The 16,945-nt window shown below is 43.0% G+C and overlaps 1 protein-coding gene across 3 annotated transcripts in view; it reads left to right on the top strand.

The window, feature by feature from the left end:
* BORCS5 (BLOC-1 related complex subunit 5) overlaps window positions 1-12,217 on the top strand; it is a 96,673-nt gene extending 84,456 nt beyond the window's left edge. For all 3 annotated transcript variants that reach the window (XM_059935330.1, XM_059935329.1, XM_059935331.1), the window contains one exon: window positions 11,528-12,217. In XM_059935330.1, the coding sequence (XP_059791313.1) occupies window positions 11,528-11,758 (231 nt within the window). In that variant the 3' untranslated portion in view covers window positions 11,759-12,217. The remainder of the gene's footprint in view (window positions 1-11,527) is intronic.
* Window positions 12,218-16,945: the final 4,728 nt, after the last annotated feature.

A 16,945-nucleotide genomic window follows, 5' to 3' on the forward strand; every position in this document is an offset into this window, starting at 1 on the left:
AGGTTTTATTGTGTTCTTCCAAAAATTGTTGAAAACCTTTCTTTTCCCCATTAAATTGCCTTGAAAACTTTGTAAAAAAAAAAAAAAATCAATTGACCCATGTATGTTTAGATCTATTTCTACACTCTGTTCAGTTTCATTGATCTATATATGTCTCTATGCCAATCCTGATTACTATAGCTTTTTTAAAAAAATCTTTATTGGACTATAACTGCTTCACAATACTGTGTTAGTTTCTATTGCACAACAAAGCGAATCAGCCATATGCATACACATGTCCCTATATCCCCTCCTTCTTGAGCCTCCCTCCCACCCTCCCTATCCCACCCCTCTAGGTCAGCACAAAGCACCAAGCCAGTCTCCCTGTGCTATGCAGCTGCTTCCCACCAGCCAACTATTTTACATTCGGTAGTGTATCTATGTCAATGCTACTCTCACTTTGCCCCAGCTTCTCCTTCCCACCCCATGTCCTCATAGGCCATTCTCTATATCTGCCTCTTTATTCCTGCCCTGCAACTAGGTTCATCAGTACCATTTTTTTTTCTTTTAGATTCCACATATATGCGTAAGCATACAGTATTTGTTTTTCTCTTTCTGACTTACTTCACTCTATATGACAGAGTCTAGGTCCATCCACCTCACTACAAATAACTCAATTTCGTTTCGTTTTATGGCTGAGTAATATTCCATTGTGTATATGTGCCACATCTTCTTTATCCATTCTTCTGTCGATGGGCACTTAGGTTGCTTCCATGTCCTGGCTATTGTAAATAGAGCTGCAGTGAACATTGTGGTACATGACTCTTTTTGAATTATGGTTTTCTCAGGGTATATGCCCAGTAGTGGGATTGCTGGGTCATATGGTAGTTCTATTTTTAGTTTTTTAAGGAATCTCCATACTGTTTTCCATAGTGGTTGTATCAATTTACATCCCCACCAGCAGTGCAGGAGGGTTCCCTTTCACCACACCCTTTCCAGCATTTATTGTTTCTAGCTTTTTTGATAATGGCCATTCTGACCAGCATGAGGTGATACCTCATTGTAGTTTTGATTTGCATTTCTCTAATAATTAGGGATGTTGAGCATCTTTTCATGTGCCTCTTGGCCATCTGTACGTCTTCCTTGGTGAAATGTCTATTTAGGTCTTCCGTGCATTTTTTAACTGGATTGTTTGTTTTTTTGATATTGAGCTCCATGAGCTCTTTGTATATTTTGGAGATTAATCCTTTGTCTGTTGTTTCATTTGCAAATATTTTCTCCCATTCTGAGGGTTGTCTTTCTGTCTTTTTTATGGTTTCTTTTGCTATGCAAAAGCTTTTAAGATTAATTAAGTCCCATTTGTTTATTTTTGTTTTTATTTCCGTTACTCTAGGAGGTGGGTCAAAAAAGATCTTGCTGTGGTTAATGTCAAAGAACGTTTCTCCTATGTTTTCCTCTAAGAGTTTTATAGTGTCTGGTCTTACATGTAAGTCTTTAATCCATTTGGAGTTTATTTTTGTGTATGGTGTTAGGGAGTGTTCTAATTTCATTCTTTTACATGTAGCTGTCCAGTTTTCCCAGCACCACTTACTGAAGAGACTGTCTTTTCTCCATTGTATATCCTTGCCTCCTTTGTCATAGATTAGTTGACCATAGGTGCGTGGGTTTATCTCTGGGCTTTCTATCTTGTTCCATTGATCTATATTCCTGTTTTTGTGCCAGAACCATACTGTTCTTGATTACTGTAGCTTTGTGGTGTAGTTTGAAGTCAGGAAGCCTGATTCCTCCAACTCCACTTTTCTTTCTCAAGATTGCTTTGGCTATTCGGGGTCTTTTGTGTTTCCATCCAAATTGTAAAATTTATTGTTCTAATTCTGTGAAGAATGCCATTGGTAGTTTATTAGGGATTGCATTGAATCTGTAGATTGCTTTGGGTAGTATAGTCATTTTCACAATATTGATTCTTCCAATCCAAGAACATGGTATATTTCTCCATCTGTTTATATCATCTTTGATTTCTTTCATCAGTGTTTTATAGTTTTCTGAGTACAAGTCTTTCGCCTTTTTCGGCAGGTTTATTCCTAGATATATTATTCTTTTTGTTGCAGTGGTAAATGGGAGTGTTTCCTTAATTTCTCTTTCTGATTTTTCGTTGTTGGTGTATAGGAATGCCAGAGATTTCTGTGCATTAATTTTGTATCCTGCAACCTTACCAAATTAGTATTAGTAGTTTTCTGGTGGCATCTTTAGGATTTTCTATGTATAGAATCATGTCTTCAGCAAACAGTGACAGTTTTACTTCTTCTTTTCCAATTTGTATTCCTTTATTTCTTTTTCTTCTCTGATTGCTGTGGCTGGGACTTCCAAAACTATGTTGAATAAGAGCGGCGAGAGTGGACATCCTTGTCTTGTTCCTGATCTTAGTGGAAATGCTTTCAGTTTTTCACCATTGAGTATGATGCTTGCTGTGGGTTTGTCATATATGGCCTTTATTATGTTGAGGTAGGTTCCCTCTATGCCCATTTTCTGGAGAGTTTTTATTGTAAATGGGTGTTGAATTTTGTCAAAAGCTTTTTCTGCATCTATTGAGATGGTCATATGGTTTTTTGGTTTTTTTTTTTAATTTATTTTTGGCAGCGTTGGGTCTTCGTTTCTGTGCGAGGGCTTTCTTCAGTTGTGGCGAGCGGGGGCCACTCTTCATCGCGGTGCGCGGGCCTCTCACTGTCGCGGCCTCTCTCGTTGCGGAGCGTGGGCTCCAGACGTGCAGGCTCAGTAGCTGTGGCTCACGGGCTTAGTTGCTCCGCGGCATGTGGGATCCTCCCAGACCAGGGCTCGAACCCGTGTCTCCTGCATTGGCAGGCAGACTCTCAACCACTGTGCCACCAGGGAAGCCCCGATCATATGGTTTTTATTCCTTAATTTGTTAATGTGGTGTATCACATGGATTGATTTGCATATATTGAAGAATCCTTGCATCCCTGGGATAAATCCCACTTGATCATGGTATATGATCCTTTTAATGTGCTGTTGGATTCTGTTTGCTAGTATTTTGTTCAGGATTTTTGCATCTGTGTTCGTCAGTGATATTGGTCTATAATTTTCTTTTTTTGTGATATCTTTTTCTGGTTTCGGTATCAGGGTGATGCTGGCTTCGTAGAATGAATTTGGGAGTGTTTCTCCTTCTGCAATTTTTTGGAAGAGTTGGAGAAGGACTGGCGTTAGCTCTTCTCTAAATGTTTGATAGAATTCACCTGTGAAGCCATCTGGTCCTGGGCTTTTGTTTGTTGGAAGAGTTTTAATTACGGTTTCAATTTCATTACTTGTGATAGGTCTGTTTATATTTTCTACTTCTTCCTGGTTCAGTCTTGGAAAATTGTACCTTTCCAGGAATTTGTCCATTTCTTCATGGTTGTCCATTTTATTGGCATATAGTTGTTTGTAGTAGTCTCTTATAATCCTTTGTATTTCTGCAGTGTCAGTTGTGAATTCTCCTTTTTCATTTCTAAACTTATTGATTTGTGTCCTCTCCCGTTTTTTTCTTGATGAGTCTGGCTAAGGGTTTATCAATTTTGTTTATCTTCTCAAAGAACCAGCTTTTAGTTTTATTGATTTTTGCTATTGTTTTCTTCATTTCTATTTCATTTATTTCTGCTCTGGTCTTTATGATTTCTTTCCTTCTACTGGCTTTGGATTTTCTTTGTTCTTCTTTCTCTAGTTGTTTTAAGTGTAGGGTTAGATTGTTTATTTGAGGTTTTTCTTGTTTCTTGAGGTGAGATTGTATTGCTATAAACTTCCCTCTTAGAACTGCTTTTTCTGCGTCCCATAGGTTTTGGGTCGTTGTGTTTTCATTGTCATTTGTTTCTGTGTATTTTTAAATTTCTTCTTTGATTTCTGCAGTGATCTCTTGGTTATTTAGTAGCACACTGGTTAGCCTCCAAGTATTTGTGTATTTTACAGTTTTTTTTCCTGTAATTGATTTCCAACCTCATAACGTTGTGGTCAGAAAAGATGCTTGATACGATTTCAATTTTCTTAAATTTTCCAAGGCTTGATTTTTGACCCAAGATGTGATCTATCCTGGAGAATGTTCCATGTGCACTTGAGAAGAAAGTGTATTCTGCCACTTTTGGGTGGAATGTTCTATAAACATCAATTAGATCTGTCTGGTCTATTGTGTCATTTAAAGCTTGTGTTTCCTTATTATTTTCTGATTGGATGATCTGTCCATTAGTGTAAGTGGGGTGTTGAAGTCCCCTACTGTTATTGTGTTACTGTCGATTTCTCCTTTCATCGTTGTTAGCATTTGGCTTATGTACTGAGGTGCTCCTATGTTGGGTGCATAAACATTTATAATTGTTATACTTTCTTCTTGGATTGATCCTTTGATCATTATGTAGTGTCCCTCCTTATCTCTTGTAACAGTCTTTATTTTAAAGTCTATTTTATCTGATACGAGTATTGCTTCTCCAGTTTTCTTTTCATTTCCATTTGCATGGAATACCTTTTTCCATCCCTTCACTTTCAGTCTGTATGTGTCCCTAGGTCTGAAGTGGGTCTCTTGTAGACAGCATATATATGGGTCTTTTTTTGTATCCATTCAGCCAGTCTGTATCATTTGGTTGGGGCATTTAATCCATTTACATTCAAGGTTATTATTCGATGTGCATGTTCCTATTACCATTTTCTAAATTGTTTTGGGTTTGTTTTCGTGGGTCTTCTCTTCTCTTGTGTTTCCTGCTTAGAGAAGTTTCTTTAGCATTTGTTGTAAAGCTGGTTTGGTGGTGCTGAATTCTCTTAGCTTTTGCTTGTCTGAAAAGCTTTTGACTTCTCCATCGAATCTGAACAAGATCCTTGCTGGGTAGAGTAATCTTGGTTGTAGGTTTTTCTCTTTCATCACTTTAAGTATATCCTGCCACTCCCTTCTGGCCTGCAGAGTTTCCCCTGAAAAATCAGCTGATAACCTTATGGGGATTCCTTTGTATGTTATTTTCTGTTTTTCCCTTGCTGCTTTTAATATTTCTTCTTTGAATTTAATTTTTGTTTGTTGGATTAATATGTGTCTTGGTGTGTTTTTCCTAGGGTTTATCCTATATGGGACTCTGTGCTTCATGGACTCGGTTGACTATTTCCTTTCCTGTGTTAGGGGAGTTTCAACTATAGTCTCTTCAAATATTTTCTCAGACCCTTTCTTTTTCTCTTCTTCTTCTGGAACCCCTATAATTCGAATGTTGGTGCATTTAGTGTTGTCCCAGAGATCTCTGAGATTGTCATCAATTCTTTTCATTCTTTTTTCTTTATTCTGCTCCTTGGCAGTTATTTCCACCATTTTGTCTTCCAGCTCACTTATTCGTTTTTCTGCCTCAGTTATTCTGTTATTGATTCCTTCTAGTGTATTTTTCATTTCAATTATCGTGTTGTTCATCTCTGTTTGTTTGTTCTTTAGTTCTTCTAGATCTTTGTTAAACATTTCTTGTATTTTCTCAGTCTGTGCCTCCATTCTATTTCTGAGATTCTGGATCATCTTTACTATCATTACTCTGAATTCTTTTTCAGGTAGATTGCCTATTTCCTCTTCATTTATTTGGTCTTGTAGGTTTTTTACCCTGCTTCTTCATCTGTGAGAAATTTTTTTGCTATTTTTTTTTTTTTTTTATGAGTGGGATTGTGTTCCTGTGTTATTGGTTGTTTGGCCTGAGGCTTCCAACACTGGAGTTTATAGCCTATTGGGTAGAGCTGGGTCTTGGTGCTGAGATGAGGAACTCCATGAGACCTCACTCTGATGAATATTCCTTGGGGTCTGAGGTTCTCTGTTAGTCCAGTGGTTCAAACTCAGAGCTCCCACTGCAGGAGCTTCGGCTTGACCCCAGGCTTGTGAACCAAGATCCCGAAAGATGCCTGGGGTGGCAAAAAAAAAAGAACAATAACAAAGTGAAAAATAAAATTAGACTAGGAAACTAACAGATATATTAGGAAGAATATAAAAATATAGATGAATCAACAACCAGAAGGTACATCAGTACCACAATAGTAAAAAAGAGGAGGGAAAAAAAAAGGGAGGGGGGAAGAACTTGGCTCTGGATGGTGGGGCCTAAGCAGGGGCGATGTTTGGGTGGGGGGCGGGGCCAGTGCTCAGAACATACAGGGCTGGAAAAGGCCCTGGGGGCTGTGGGAGGCGGCCCTTAGGCTCAAGGAACAGAAGGGGCCCAGGCGTGCCCCCCACCCCTGGTCTCAGAGGGCAGGACACCTCACCTGGGAGCCCAGCAGGCTTCCTGGGCTTGAGTGAGTGGAGCAAATGCCCTCCTCTCCTCTCCTGCTCCTCCAGTCTAGGAGCGCCTCTCCTCCCTGCCTCTCCCGATCTCCCCGGCCTCCCTCCTATGCCCCGAGGACCCACGTGGCCTGGATGGGGCTTTGTGGCAGGGGTACCGCCTTGGGAGCTCAGCAGGCTTCCCGGCCCGAGTGGGCCAGGCGATAGCCCTCCGCTCCTCTCCCGCTCTTCCCGGAGAGTCCCTCCCACCTGCCTCTCCTGATCTCCCTGGCCTCAGGGGCACCGATTCTGTCTGGCCTCCACTTCTCCTCCCTCCTCAGTCCCTCTGTGTCCTACTGGTTCACTTTTGGGTTCCTCCCATCACCTGGGCCTCAGAGTCCCTCACCAGCGGCTGACAGGCACCCTAGTTGTGGGGAGACGCTAACTCCTCATCTTCCCACACCACCATCTTGACTCCGCCCTGTAGCTTTAAATTAAGTCTTGAAAGAATTACTGTAAGTCTTCAGACTTTGTTCTTTTTCAAAATTCTTTTGACCATTCTGTTTACTTAGAAACAGCTTATCAAATCCCTACCAAAAAAAGCCATCTAGAATTTTGATTCAGGTTGCAAATGAATCTATAAATCGATTTGGCAAGAACTGACATCTTAATGATATTGAATCTTCCAATCCATGAACATGGTATATCTCTCCATTTTCGAGATCTCCTTTTTCATTGCAGGGTTTTGTAATATCAGTGTGTAGGTCTTATACATATTTTGTGACGTTTTCTCTAAGTTTTTTATGTTGATGCAATTGTAAATTTTGTATTTTTTATTCCATTGTCCAGTTGTTCATTGCAAATATATAGAAATACAATTGATTTTTGTATATTGAACGTGTATCTTGCAACCCTGCTAAATTCACTTGATGGTTTTATTAGTTTTTGGTTCTAAGTTTCCTTAAGATTTTCTAGGTATACCATGTCATCTGCAGATTAAGACCCTTTTATTTATTCCTCTCCAGTTCCTGTGCCTTTTATTTCCTTTGGTTGACTTACTGCAGGGGCTAGGACCTTTAGTACAACTTTGAATAGAAGTGGTGAGAATGGGCATCCTTGCCTTATTCCTGATCTTAGGGAGAAAAGTGTCTTTCCCACTAACTATGATGTTAGCTGTTGGGTTTTCACAGATGCCCTTTATCAGACTGAATAAGTTTCCTTCTGTTCCTAATTTGCTGAAATTTTTCATAATTTGTTGAATGCTTTTTCTGCATCTGTTGAAATGATTATATGATTTTTAACCTTTATTATATCAAAATGACAAATTACTTTGATTTTCAGATGCTGAAAAAGCTTACATCCTTGAGATAAACCCCACTTGGTAATGATATACTATCTTTTTTGTATGTTTCTGGATTTGATTTGCTAATATTTTGGATCCATTGCTGGCAGTGGACCGACCAGGTGGGCAAATAGGCTGCCCCATCCACATAAGGTATTTGGAACGACTTTGAGCCCCTTCTGTAGATGTCTAATGTCATAGTAAAGCCTGCACTTACACACACAAATAATCTCACCTCCTTTTTCACCTGCCCTTTGAAAGGTACTGCCACCAGAGACAGTATATGAATATGTGGGGCAAGGTTTGAAGTATGAGTTTAAGAGTAAACAGTGAGTTCCTTAGGGCAGGGACTTTATCACATTCATATGTGATAGAATGATATACATTCTATCAGTGTAAGATTAAATCGAACTGGTGTTACAGAGACCCAGAATTACAGTGGCTTATACAGAATGGAAATTTTTTTTGACCTTTTTTTTTTTAAAAAAAAACATTTATTTATTTATTTATTTGGTTGCACCGGGTCTTAGTTGTGGCAGGCGGGCTTCTTAATTGTGGCTCATGGGCTCCTTAGTTGTGGCATGTGAACTCTTAGTTGCGGCATGAATGTGGGCTCTAGTTCCCTGACCAGGGATTGAACCCAGGCCCCCTGCATTGGGAGTGCGGAGTCTTAACCACTGCGCCATCAGGGAAGTCCCGACCTTGTTTGTTTCTTTTAAATTAGTTTTTATTGGAGTCTAGTTGATTTACAGTGTTGTGTTTCTGCTGTACAGCAAAGTGAATCAGTTATACATATACATATATTCACTCTTTTTTAGATTCTTTTTCCATATGGGTCATTACAGAGTATTGAGTAGAGTTTCCTGGGCTATACAGTCAAAATGGAAATTTGTTGTTCTCTCCCACACCTGGTATGACTCTCATGGGGAAAAATCCTCATGGACCCAGACTTCTTCTAGTTCACTGCTCTGCCGACCCACAGATTATGACCTTAGTTATTCTCATGGTCCATGGGGCCTGCATCTGCATTTCAGCAGCAGCAGAGGGAGGGAAGGGACAAAGGAGGAGAGGAGGAGCATGCCAGCTAACTTTTAGGAAGGTGCCCGGAAGCTCCATGAGAGACTTCCTCATATACATGCCGCTGACTAGTACTTAGTCACGTGGTCACAGCAAGGCCAGGGTTTTGAGGCAAGAGTCGTGGGGAATAAATAGTCATTCTCTGTCTGTTGGAAAACCTAATAGTTTTTTCATTTAAATGGCTTTTCTGGAAGTTCCTGAAACAAAGTTATTTGCAACATTCCTCCTTCTGGGCCTGAGTTTCCTGGAATGTAAAGTCATGTTAACAAAGAGAGTGGAAAAGAAAAGTCATGTTAATGTACACAGTAAGCCGTGTGGGTGTAAATAGTTTTGGTTCTTAACATCTATATCGCTAGGACTTTGCATGGTGCATGGCACACGATAGTACTCGGTAAATGTCTGTTGACTCTGTATGTTGTATTTATGCTTCCTTGTTAGAATCTACATGCCAAACTAGAAACAGGAAAGGTGAATATGTTCCCGATTGTCAAAATGGTAAAATTCAGAATTGCATTAGATACTGACATTGCCTAAAGTCATGTCAGAAATGCTAGAATAATTCTGTACCTGGGGTTCATGGATACATCCTAAGGTAGGGATTAGGGGTCAGGAGGAGTATTGTCTGAGCAAAGGGCAGGGCATGAGAAGTAGGCATTACCCATTTTATTACACTTTTCCAGGTATTAAAGTCTTAGTTGCACCAAATTGAGACTTTACTTGCAGCAATCAGAAAGAATGGGAGAAGATTTAAAAGGCAATAACTTTTCCATCACGTGATTTGATGCTCTTTAATGCCATGCCATGTACCAACTGAAATCTCGTGTGCCCCTAATGGTACACTCTCTCAATTAAATACAGTAAAAGGAAGATGCTGGACTGAGGAAATCTGGGTTTTAGTCTTGGTTCTGTCACTGTGAGACCTTGGAGGTCGCTCAGCCCTAAGTTTCCTCTTCTGTGGTTTTTTCCCTCTGGGACTGTCATGGAATTGAGTCTTGGAAGACATACTCTAAACATGTTTGAACACCGTGCTTGAATTCAGTGTGCTCACCTGAGCATTAAACATGACATGGCTTTGGACAGAAGCTCTGGACACATTAAACACGGCCTCAGCTGGATGTGGAAGTGTGTAAGGAAGTGTATGCCATTGAACAAGAACTTTGCTAAGATGGTTGTAAAAGCTGTCTGATCAGATGTCAATCAGGCCGTAGGGGAGGGGATGGGTTGATTGCCAAGGGCCTTAGGCACGATAAGGTAGAGCCTTGGAGGCCATTTCACATAAACTCTGACTCAGGAGTCTGTCTAGTCTGGTAGAGTTGGGGGCTGGGGGCCGGGAATGCCCCAGCCAAGTGAAACGTGATGACCCGAGAAGGTTCTGAATTCTGGTGCAGGCTGTTCCATGAGCTGTGCTGGTCCCCGAGGGGGGGGTTCCAGCTGGCTCCCACAGTCTCTCAGAAGGCGGAGTATTCCTAGGTGCTGGATTGAATTGCCATCCTGAAAAGGCTGGCGCTGACTGTCAGGAAGATGATAATTTCCTGCTTCACCACCTCCAAAGTGCTGAGTGCCTGAACAGGCTTGCAGAGAACCCTCTGAAGGTATAAACTGTTTCCACCTTGTCTGGAGTTTCCCATTCAGATGGATTTTTTTTCCTCCCTGCACACCCCAGCCCTTCACCAGCTGTCTTTTTTTGTCCCCTCGGCATTTCAAAACAAGTGATGGGAGAACCAAGGGACAAAATAAGCCCTGCGTTCTTGTAACAAACCCCCTGCTCCTCACCACCGTCCCTCTCTCCTCAAACATACAACGTCAAAATAGAATTGGTTATTTTTTGGGGGGGGGGCGGTGCCCTGGCTTGGGTCTCTTATATGTTAGAGTGTTTGTTTTGTTTTTGTCTTTATCACACCATTTTCGGAGGCTCTGCGGTAACTTGCGTTGAGGGCCAGTGCTTTGCTGGATGCTGGGGTTGGGAAGGGCCGTGCTCCTGGGAGAGACAAGAAGGAAGGGTTGAGGTGGCATTTGAGCTTTGGGACAGAAACGTGAGTCTCGGGGGTGTGACTGTTCCCTCCCTGGTTGGGGAAGGAAACAAGTGGGGAGGGAGTGGATGTGGGTCCATGCAGAGGAGGGTACGGGCATCAGACACGCTGGCGGTTCCCTCCTCCTCCTGTTTTTATCCGGATGATAGGTACCAAAGAACCTCGCCAGGGGAGGAACAGAGGTCACAAAAGGGGAGCCCAGAGCCTCAAGTTTGCTTGACTGGGGGGAGGGTGCACGAAGTAGTCCTCTGTTTGCCCTGCATGGTATATAGACTTGACTTGGTTGGCATCTGTGGTTCTGGCGGGGAGTGCCACCCCCTCCAGGCAGCTCTCCCAGAGTGACTGCGGTCTGCAGCCTCCAGGGAGGAGGGAGGACAAAGCCGAGTCCTGAGCACGTCTCGTCATCTCGTTTCGTCCTCACAGCAACCCTGCAAGTCTGCCATCAGCCCCCTGATTTTTGCAGATGAAAAGCCTGAGACAGAAAGCATACATATTAGCAACTCAAGTGGCAGAGCCGGAGTCAAACCTTGGTCTGCCTGATTTCTGAGCCCAGGATTCTTTCCTGTAGAGAGAAAGAGCTAGAAATCCCAGGGTCTCAACAAGGACTAGATGCCTCACGCTCCCAGAAGGCAGAGCTGGAGGCCGTCATCCCAGTCTCCCTCTGCAGAGGGTTCTGGGGCAGCAGCCGGTCAGGCCGTGTCCTGGAAGGTTGTTATGCCCAGCGATTCCGCTTCCTGCAAAGCTGGTCGCCCCCCACGTGGCCTGTGGGCTCCGCACCTCGCGCTCAGCCCCCAGCCTCGTGACGGGCCTTGTTTCCTCTGGATTGAATGTGTCTCACTTCTCTCCCTCCTGCAGATGGATCTGTCTGTAGAAACCCTCTTTAGCTTCATGCAGGAGCGCCAGAAAAGATACGCCAAATACGCCGAGCAGATCCAGAAGGTCAACGAGATGTCGGCCATCCTGCGCCGCATCCAGATGGGCATCGACCAGACGGTGCCGCTGCTGGAGCGGCTCAACAGCCTGCTGCCCGAGGCCGAGCGCCTGGAGCCCTTCAGCATGAAGCCCGACCGCGAGCTCAGGCTGTAGCTGCCTCCCCCCACCGGCTGTGGCCCGGGGACTGCCAGGGCCCCAGGACGCTTGGAACCAAAGGCGTCAGAGGTGACCGAAGGCCACGGGGGGTGTTGACGCTCCCTGAGGGCACGGGAAGCAGTCCAGCCGCCCTGGAGACTGCGATGCCCCCGCCCTTCCCTTGACGCGCTCTCCCTCTGCGAAGCCAGCAAACCTACTCTCAGTGGTCACCGAAGTTGGAATGTTTGAACTATTAGGGATTCTTTACAGAACTCTGCCTTGGGACTTATTTTTATTTTGCGTAGTTTTTTTTTTTTTTTAATTGACAGTGTATATTATCTAGTCTAGCTTGCAGACTGACAATATGAAGAGAAGGGGAGAAATATTTTAAGAAGCTCTGTGTCCTTGACGCCTTCGTGAAATTTTTCTCAGTAGGCTGTCTTGTGGGTTGTAAACATAAAGAACTAATTTAATCCAGGTGTGTGTGTTGTGTTTCCATCGTAGCAAGTCTTTATCTGGCCTGGCGTTGCTCCTGTGTCACCTTAGGGTGCCCCTCCTGTGTCGTCGTCGGAAACTGAAGACTCCCTTTCCACAGCCTGGTCGGGTTCACCTCCCACTGATAACTGGTTTCCTTGATGCAGATACAGTTTAGGTTTCCTCTTATTACATCAGCGCTGGCAGGACTTCAATTTTTGAGGCAAGTTTTAGCCCTCATTTGCTTTACTAGCTTTGCAGACTCGCGGAGCAGAGCGGAGAGTGCTTACCCAGCAGGCGTCCACGGAGCCCACTGGATGGGCCCGGCGTTGTGCCGGGGGTACAAAAAAGGCTGAAGAGGAAAAACTCCCAAGTGCTGCTGAATTTCTATGGGAGATTAGGAAATGAAGCAATTTGAGTAACCACAAAAGTACTCGGTGCAGTACTTTGCACATGATAAACGTTCTAATGGAAGAAAAGATTGCAGCAGCAAAGAAGTGGAACGTACGAACAGATCCGGGCAGGCAAACGGAGACCAGCAGCCGGGGATCTAGGGAGGTCACTGGGTCCCTAGATTCCTCCAAACCTCAGAGGGTGGTTTTTTTGTGTCCAAACAGCCTGAGGCATATTTGTAAGGTTAAAATTTATCCCACTTAGTTTAGCATCTCTCAGTTAAACTTTATCTGATTCTAACCTCGAATTTTGATTGAACACTATCTTGTAAGGTTCTTAGAACCCGGGATAAAATGTAGGGCATAAAACAACTGGATGACAGCAGAAATATGAACATTCCAAGCTAAATGGAAAAAATAATTTTAAAAAATTTAGACACAGGAAAAAAATCAATAGCTTCTAGCATTTTCTAAGTACCAAAAAAATATCAAGATTGCTCATTCCCTCTGAACTGGAAAGGCAAGTTGGAAACCAGAGCCAAGGGAAGAGGCCAAGGCAGCATCTGCCTTCTTCAGAGGGCAACCTTCTGGGAACTGCTTCTTTACCCATCAGGAAGGAAGGCGGGTAGAGACGTCCAGCCAGAGGAGATAAAGGGGTCTGAGGGAGCCAGGGCGGGATTGGAAGTGGGGAGCTAGACCTTTAGAGTTTGTTGGGCCACTCTGGTGAAAGAAGCTCGTCTTTATAATGCCTTTGGTGGTCAGGATTTTAGTGGGGCTTTAAACCACTCCTAGAGCAATTCATTAGAGTACAATCAAGAAAGATGTTCTGTAATTCTAGAAACCTGTTAAATAGCTAAGGTTATTCTAGGAACTGTCACGGAGGGGAAGGCAGCCACATTTATCGAATAATGCATTTCCCGCCCCCCCCCCCCCCCACTGTGTTCAGTGCTCCTTTCGTGTATTAAATTCCCATGTAATTGAGGATCTAGTTCTGGACTGTATTCAGATCCGTTGATCTTTCTCTCCGTACTGTCTCCGTACTGTTTCATGCTGGGTTTTGTTCGTTTTTTCACACTGTCTTACTATTATAATTTCACAATACATTTTAATATCTGATGTGGCTAGACTAGGTACCCACCTACTCTAATTACTATTTTTTCCTAACTTCACTTTTTTTTTTTTTTTTAACTTCAAACTGGCAGAAAAGTTGAAAAACTAATAAAAGGCATTCTCATAGTCCCTTCCCCTAGACTGACAGAAAGTGGCATTTTTCAGCCCTCAACCATCATTGTCTTTTTTTGAGTTCCTGGAGTATACAGAACCTGGCCCTGAACACAGAGACATGCTTGTAGCTTTCAAAGAAGGAAAGGCTGGTTGTCTACAGAGCTGTCAGAATAGCTCAGGGATCACGTTCCGTTATCCTCACTGCACTTAATACAATTTACAAATAAAAGCACATAACAAAGTGACATGCAGACTGAGCCTGCGAGGACAGAGCTTTCTCAACGGTGTTGCAGCAGCTGATGGTCTGGACGTGGCAGAAAGGTGACCTCGCGCAGCGTGCAGAACTTCTCTGCCAGCCAGCGCTCCATCCAGTTCTTTTCCTTCTTATAAAGACATTAGACAAAACATGGTATATTAACTTAGATTTGGGTCCAAAGTAGATAGACTGCTTATTCCTGGGTAGAAGCAGAGAAGAACAATAGGCAAATCTGATGTGTTTTGAAATAGTTCTAGTTAATTTAATATTTATGGTATGTGGTGGTTTCGCAACATTATCAACTTTGGCTAAGTCGAGTTATGTTTCCTGGAATTCCCTTCCCTGTTCCTTTTTGGTTAGGGTTGGCCACAAGAGAAATTTGCATGAGATTTGTCAGTGGAACTGAAGCAGCATCCATGTGTATTTGATGAAAGTCGCTGTCAGTCAGGCCCTGTTGCACTTTCCGTGTGGGCAGCAGCTCCTCCGGCTCCACAGAGCTCTGCCTTCAGCTTTTCCAGATCCCGGGCCGGGTATGAGGACTAACTTCTCCGTAGGTCTTCTGCAGCAGGGAGGATGAGGGCTGAGAGAAGGGAAGAGCCAGCGTGGGTTCTGGTGGGAGACAGATGTGGTTCCAGCTTGTTGCTTGCAGGCTTCAGGTGTCTTGGCTCTCCGCCACTTACCATCCATCCCCCACTGCACATCCAGCTGTTTTCTGGACCACCTGCCCAGCGACTCCTGGTGAAGAAGAAACAGCGCAGCAGGGACTCTTATCAGCTCCTTTAATTAATTGCTTAAGGTGAGTCTCTTGAACAACCTCCTTATTCTACATCATTCCTGGTGGTGCTTCTCTGATTGAACCCTGACTGGTAACATTTTACTTTTCCCTCCTCAATAGTTTACTTTTTCCAATGGATTCTAGGAATCTGAGGGGTTTCCTGTTTCAAGAGACAGTAATGCTGGATCTCTGTTGGTTAATGACCAGTGACCTAGCTGGACGCTCCCGGATGTTTCAGGGATGGGGAGGCTGCCTGGGGTTGTCAAAGAGCCCTGGCTGGAAGTTTCCACCCCCTCTAGGGTGGTCTGGGTGGGGTCTCACGCCCCTTCCAGCTCTTAGATCCCAAGTCTGCGGTTCTGGTACATCACCCTCGAGAAACAGTGAGGAGCATCTTTGCCTGTTGTGTCTGAGCAGTGGCCCTAGGTCTTGGTAGTGACTTTAAATTCTGAGTTGCCAAGGGAGAGCTTCTTTCCTTCTTTTTGTTAACTATGAATTAGACAGGTGTCAGTGGCTCGCTTCCTTTAAGGACCTGTCCTGCTTGTCAGTCTCTTCACCTCTAGTGATGAACCCCATCCAACAGGCCGCTATACTGCAGCCTCCTTGTTTCACTAGTTGAAGTGGAAGATCAGTAGAAAGGCCTTCACCCCTCGTATTATGTGCATATAAGTTTACAATAAATGAATTGTGGGGTTAAGAGCAAGTGATAGATTTCATGGGCAGCTTTATAATGATTTTATAGATTTCACATCTTTATTTCCCTCAAAGTTTTATCATTCTTAGTAACTTATGTTCTCTGCCAGAGTGAATATTCGATGAAATGAGTTTTTAAGGATTCCATATTCTAAGTGCACTCAAGAAATTGGTTTGGTTTGTTTGTCTTTGGTAAAGCATTCTCTAGCTTATTTCTTTGCTTTCTCCTCCGACGTGTGAAAAAGGTACATTATAGGTATTATAAACATGCTGTTCCCAAGGCTACGTAAACTAACGGCCCTGGGGAACTACATGTGCCACTTACTCTTTTGGGTTGATTTGTAGAACTTATTTAGCTTTGGCATTTCCCCTAGCAAATCCCAAGGAAAACAAGGAATCTTCAGTAATGAGAGCTGTGAACAAACACGTATTAAAATCCTAGAGTAAGTGAAAATTTTGTCTTCCTGTTTTGTTTACACCTCAGCTAAACCCAGATATGTAGTATTCAGTCGGAAATTACTTATCATGTTGATACTAAAGATTGAAGGGCAGCGTGGAGAGAAGGGAAATGTTTTCTTCTTGTGGAATTTTTCGGTGTATGTTTTTTCTTAATTGTGAGGGAAGTAATTTTGCTTTTCTTTCCCCTACCCTGACTTTCATTCCTTTGTTAAGAGCTACATAGTGCCTCAGAGATGTCATTGTTGTTTATTGGTTTATAATAAGTAACACTGAATTTCTTGCACACACACGAGGCATGTACCTTCCATTCAAATGTTGTGACTACAGAGGGAAATGGTAACCAGATAACTTAATTATTCACATGCTTCAAACCATAACATTAAAACTTTTTTGGCAACTAAATCTAGTTGCTTATTAGTATGAGCAGTATCTCATGCGGTGAGCTGCGTGTGTGTGTGTGTGTCCATTGCTCTTAGGAATTTGTCCAGGGTCATCAGTGTCAACATAGGACATGATAGAATTTACTGACGATTAATTTTCTTCACCAATCAAGGCATATTCCTACTGCTACCTTTTCTATATAGTGAAGCATGATTTATGCCAAAAGCTTCTGTGAACCAAGTATTTTTAATTCAGTCTTTGAAACTGTCATACTTTCCCTGGCCAGAGAACCCAGGCCACAGCTGAGCTAACCCTCTCCCAGTTATCCTGTTTGCCTATGACACCCTCCTACAAGGTAACATTCTGCATGTCCTATGGGAAAGCATTTCCAACTGACTCTGGTGTGTTAGCCAGAACCGAAGGAATGAAATTTGTTTTTACATAAACCCAGTTTGATATCTATATGCACATAAACTGCAACAATATGATTGACTTGTAAACATCTTCCAAGATGGTGGTGTAATTCTCCAGTTGATTTTGCAACATTGTAAAGA

This window comes from Balaenoptera ricei, chromosome 10 (assembly GCF_028023285.1).
Source record: "Balaenoptera ricei isolate mBalRic1 chromosome 10, mBalRic1.hap2, whole genome shotgun sequence".
Classification (NCBI taxonomy): Eukaryota; Metazoa; Chordata; class Mammalia; order Artiodactyla; family Balaenopteridae; genus Balaenoptera; species Balaenoptera ricei.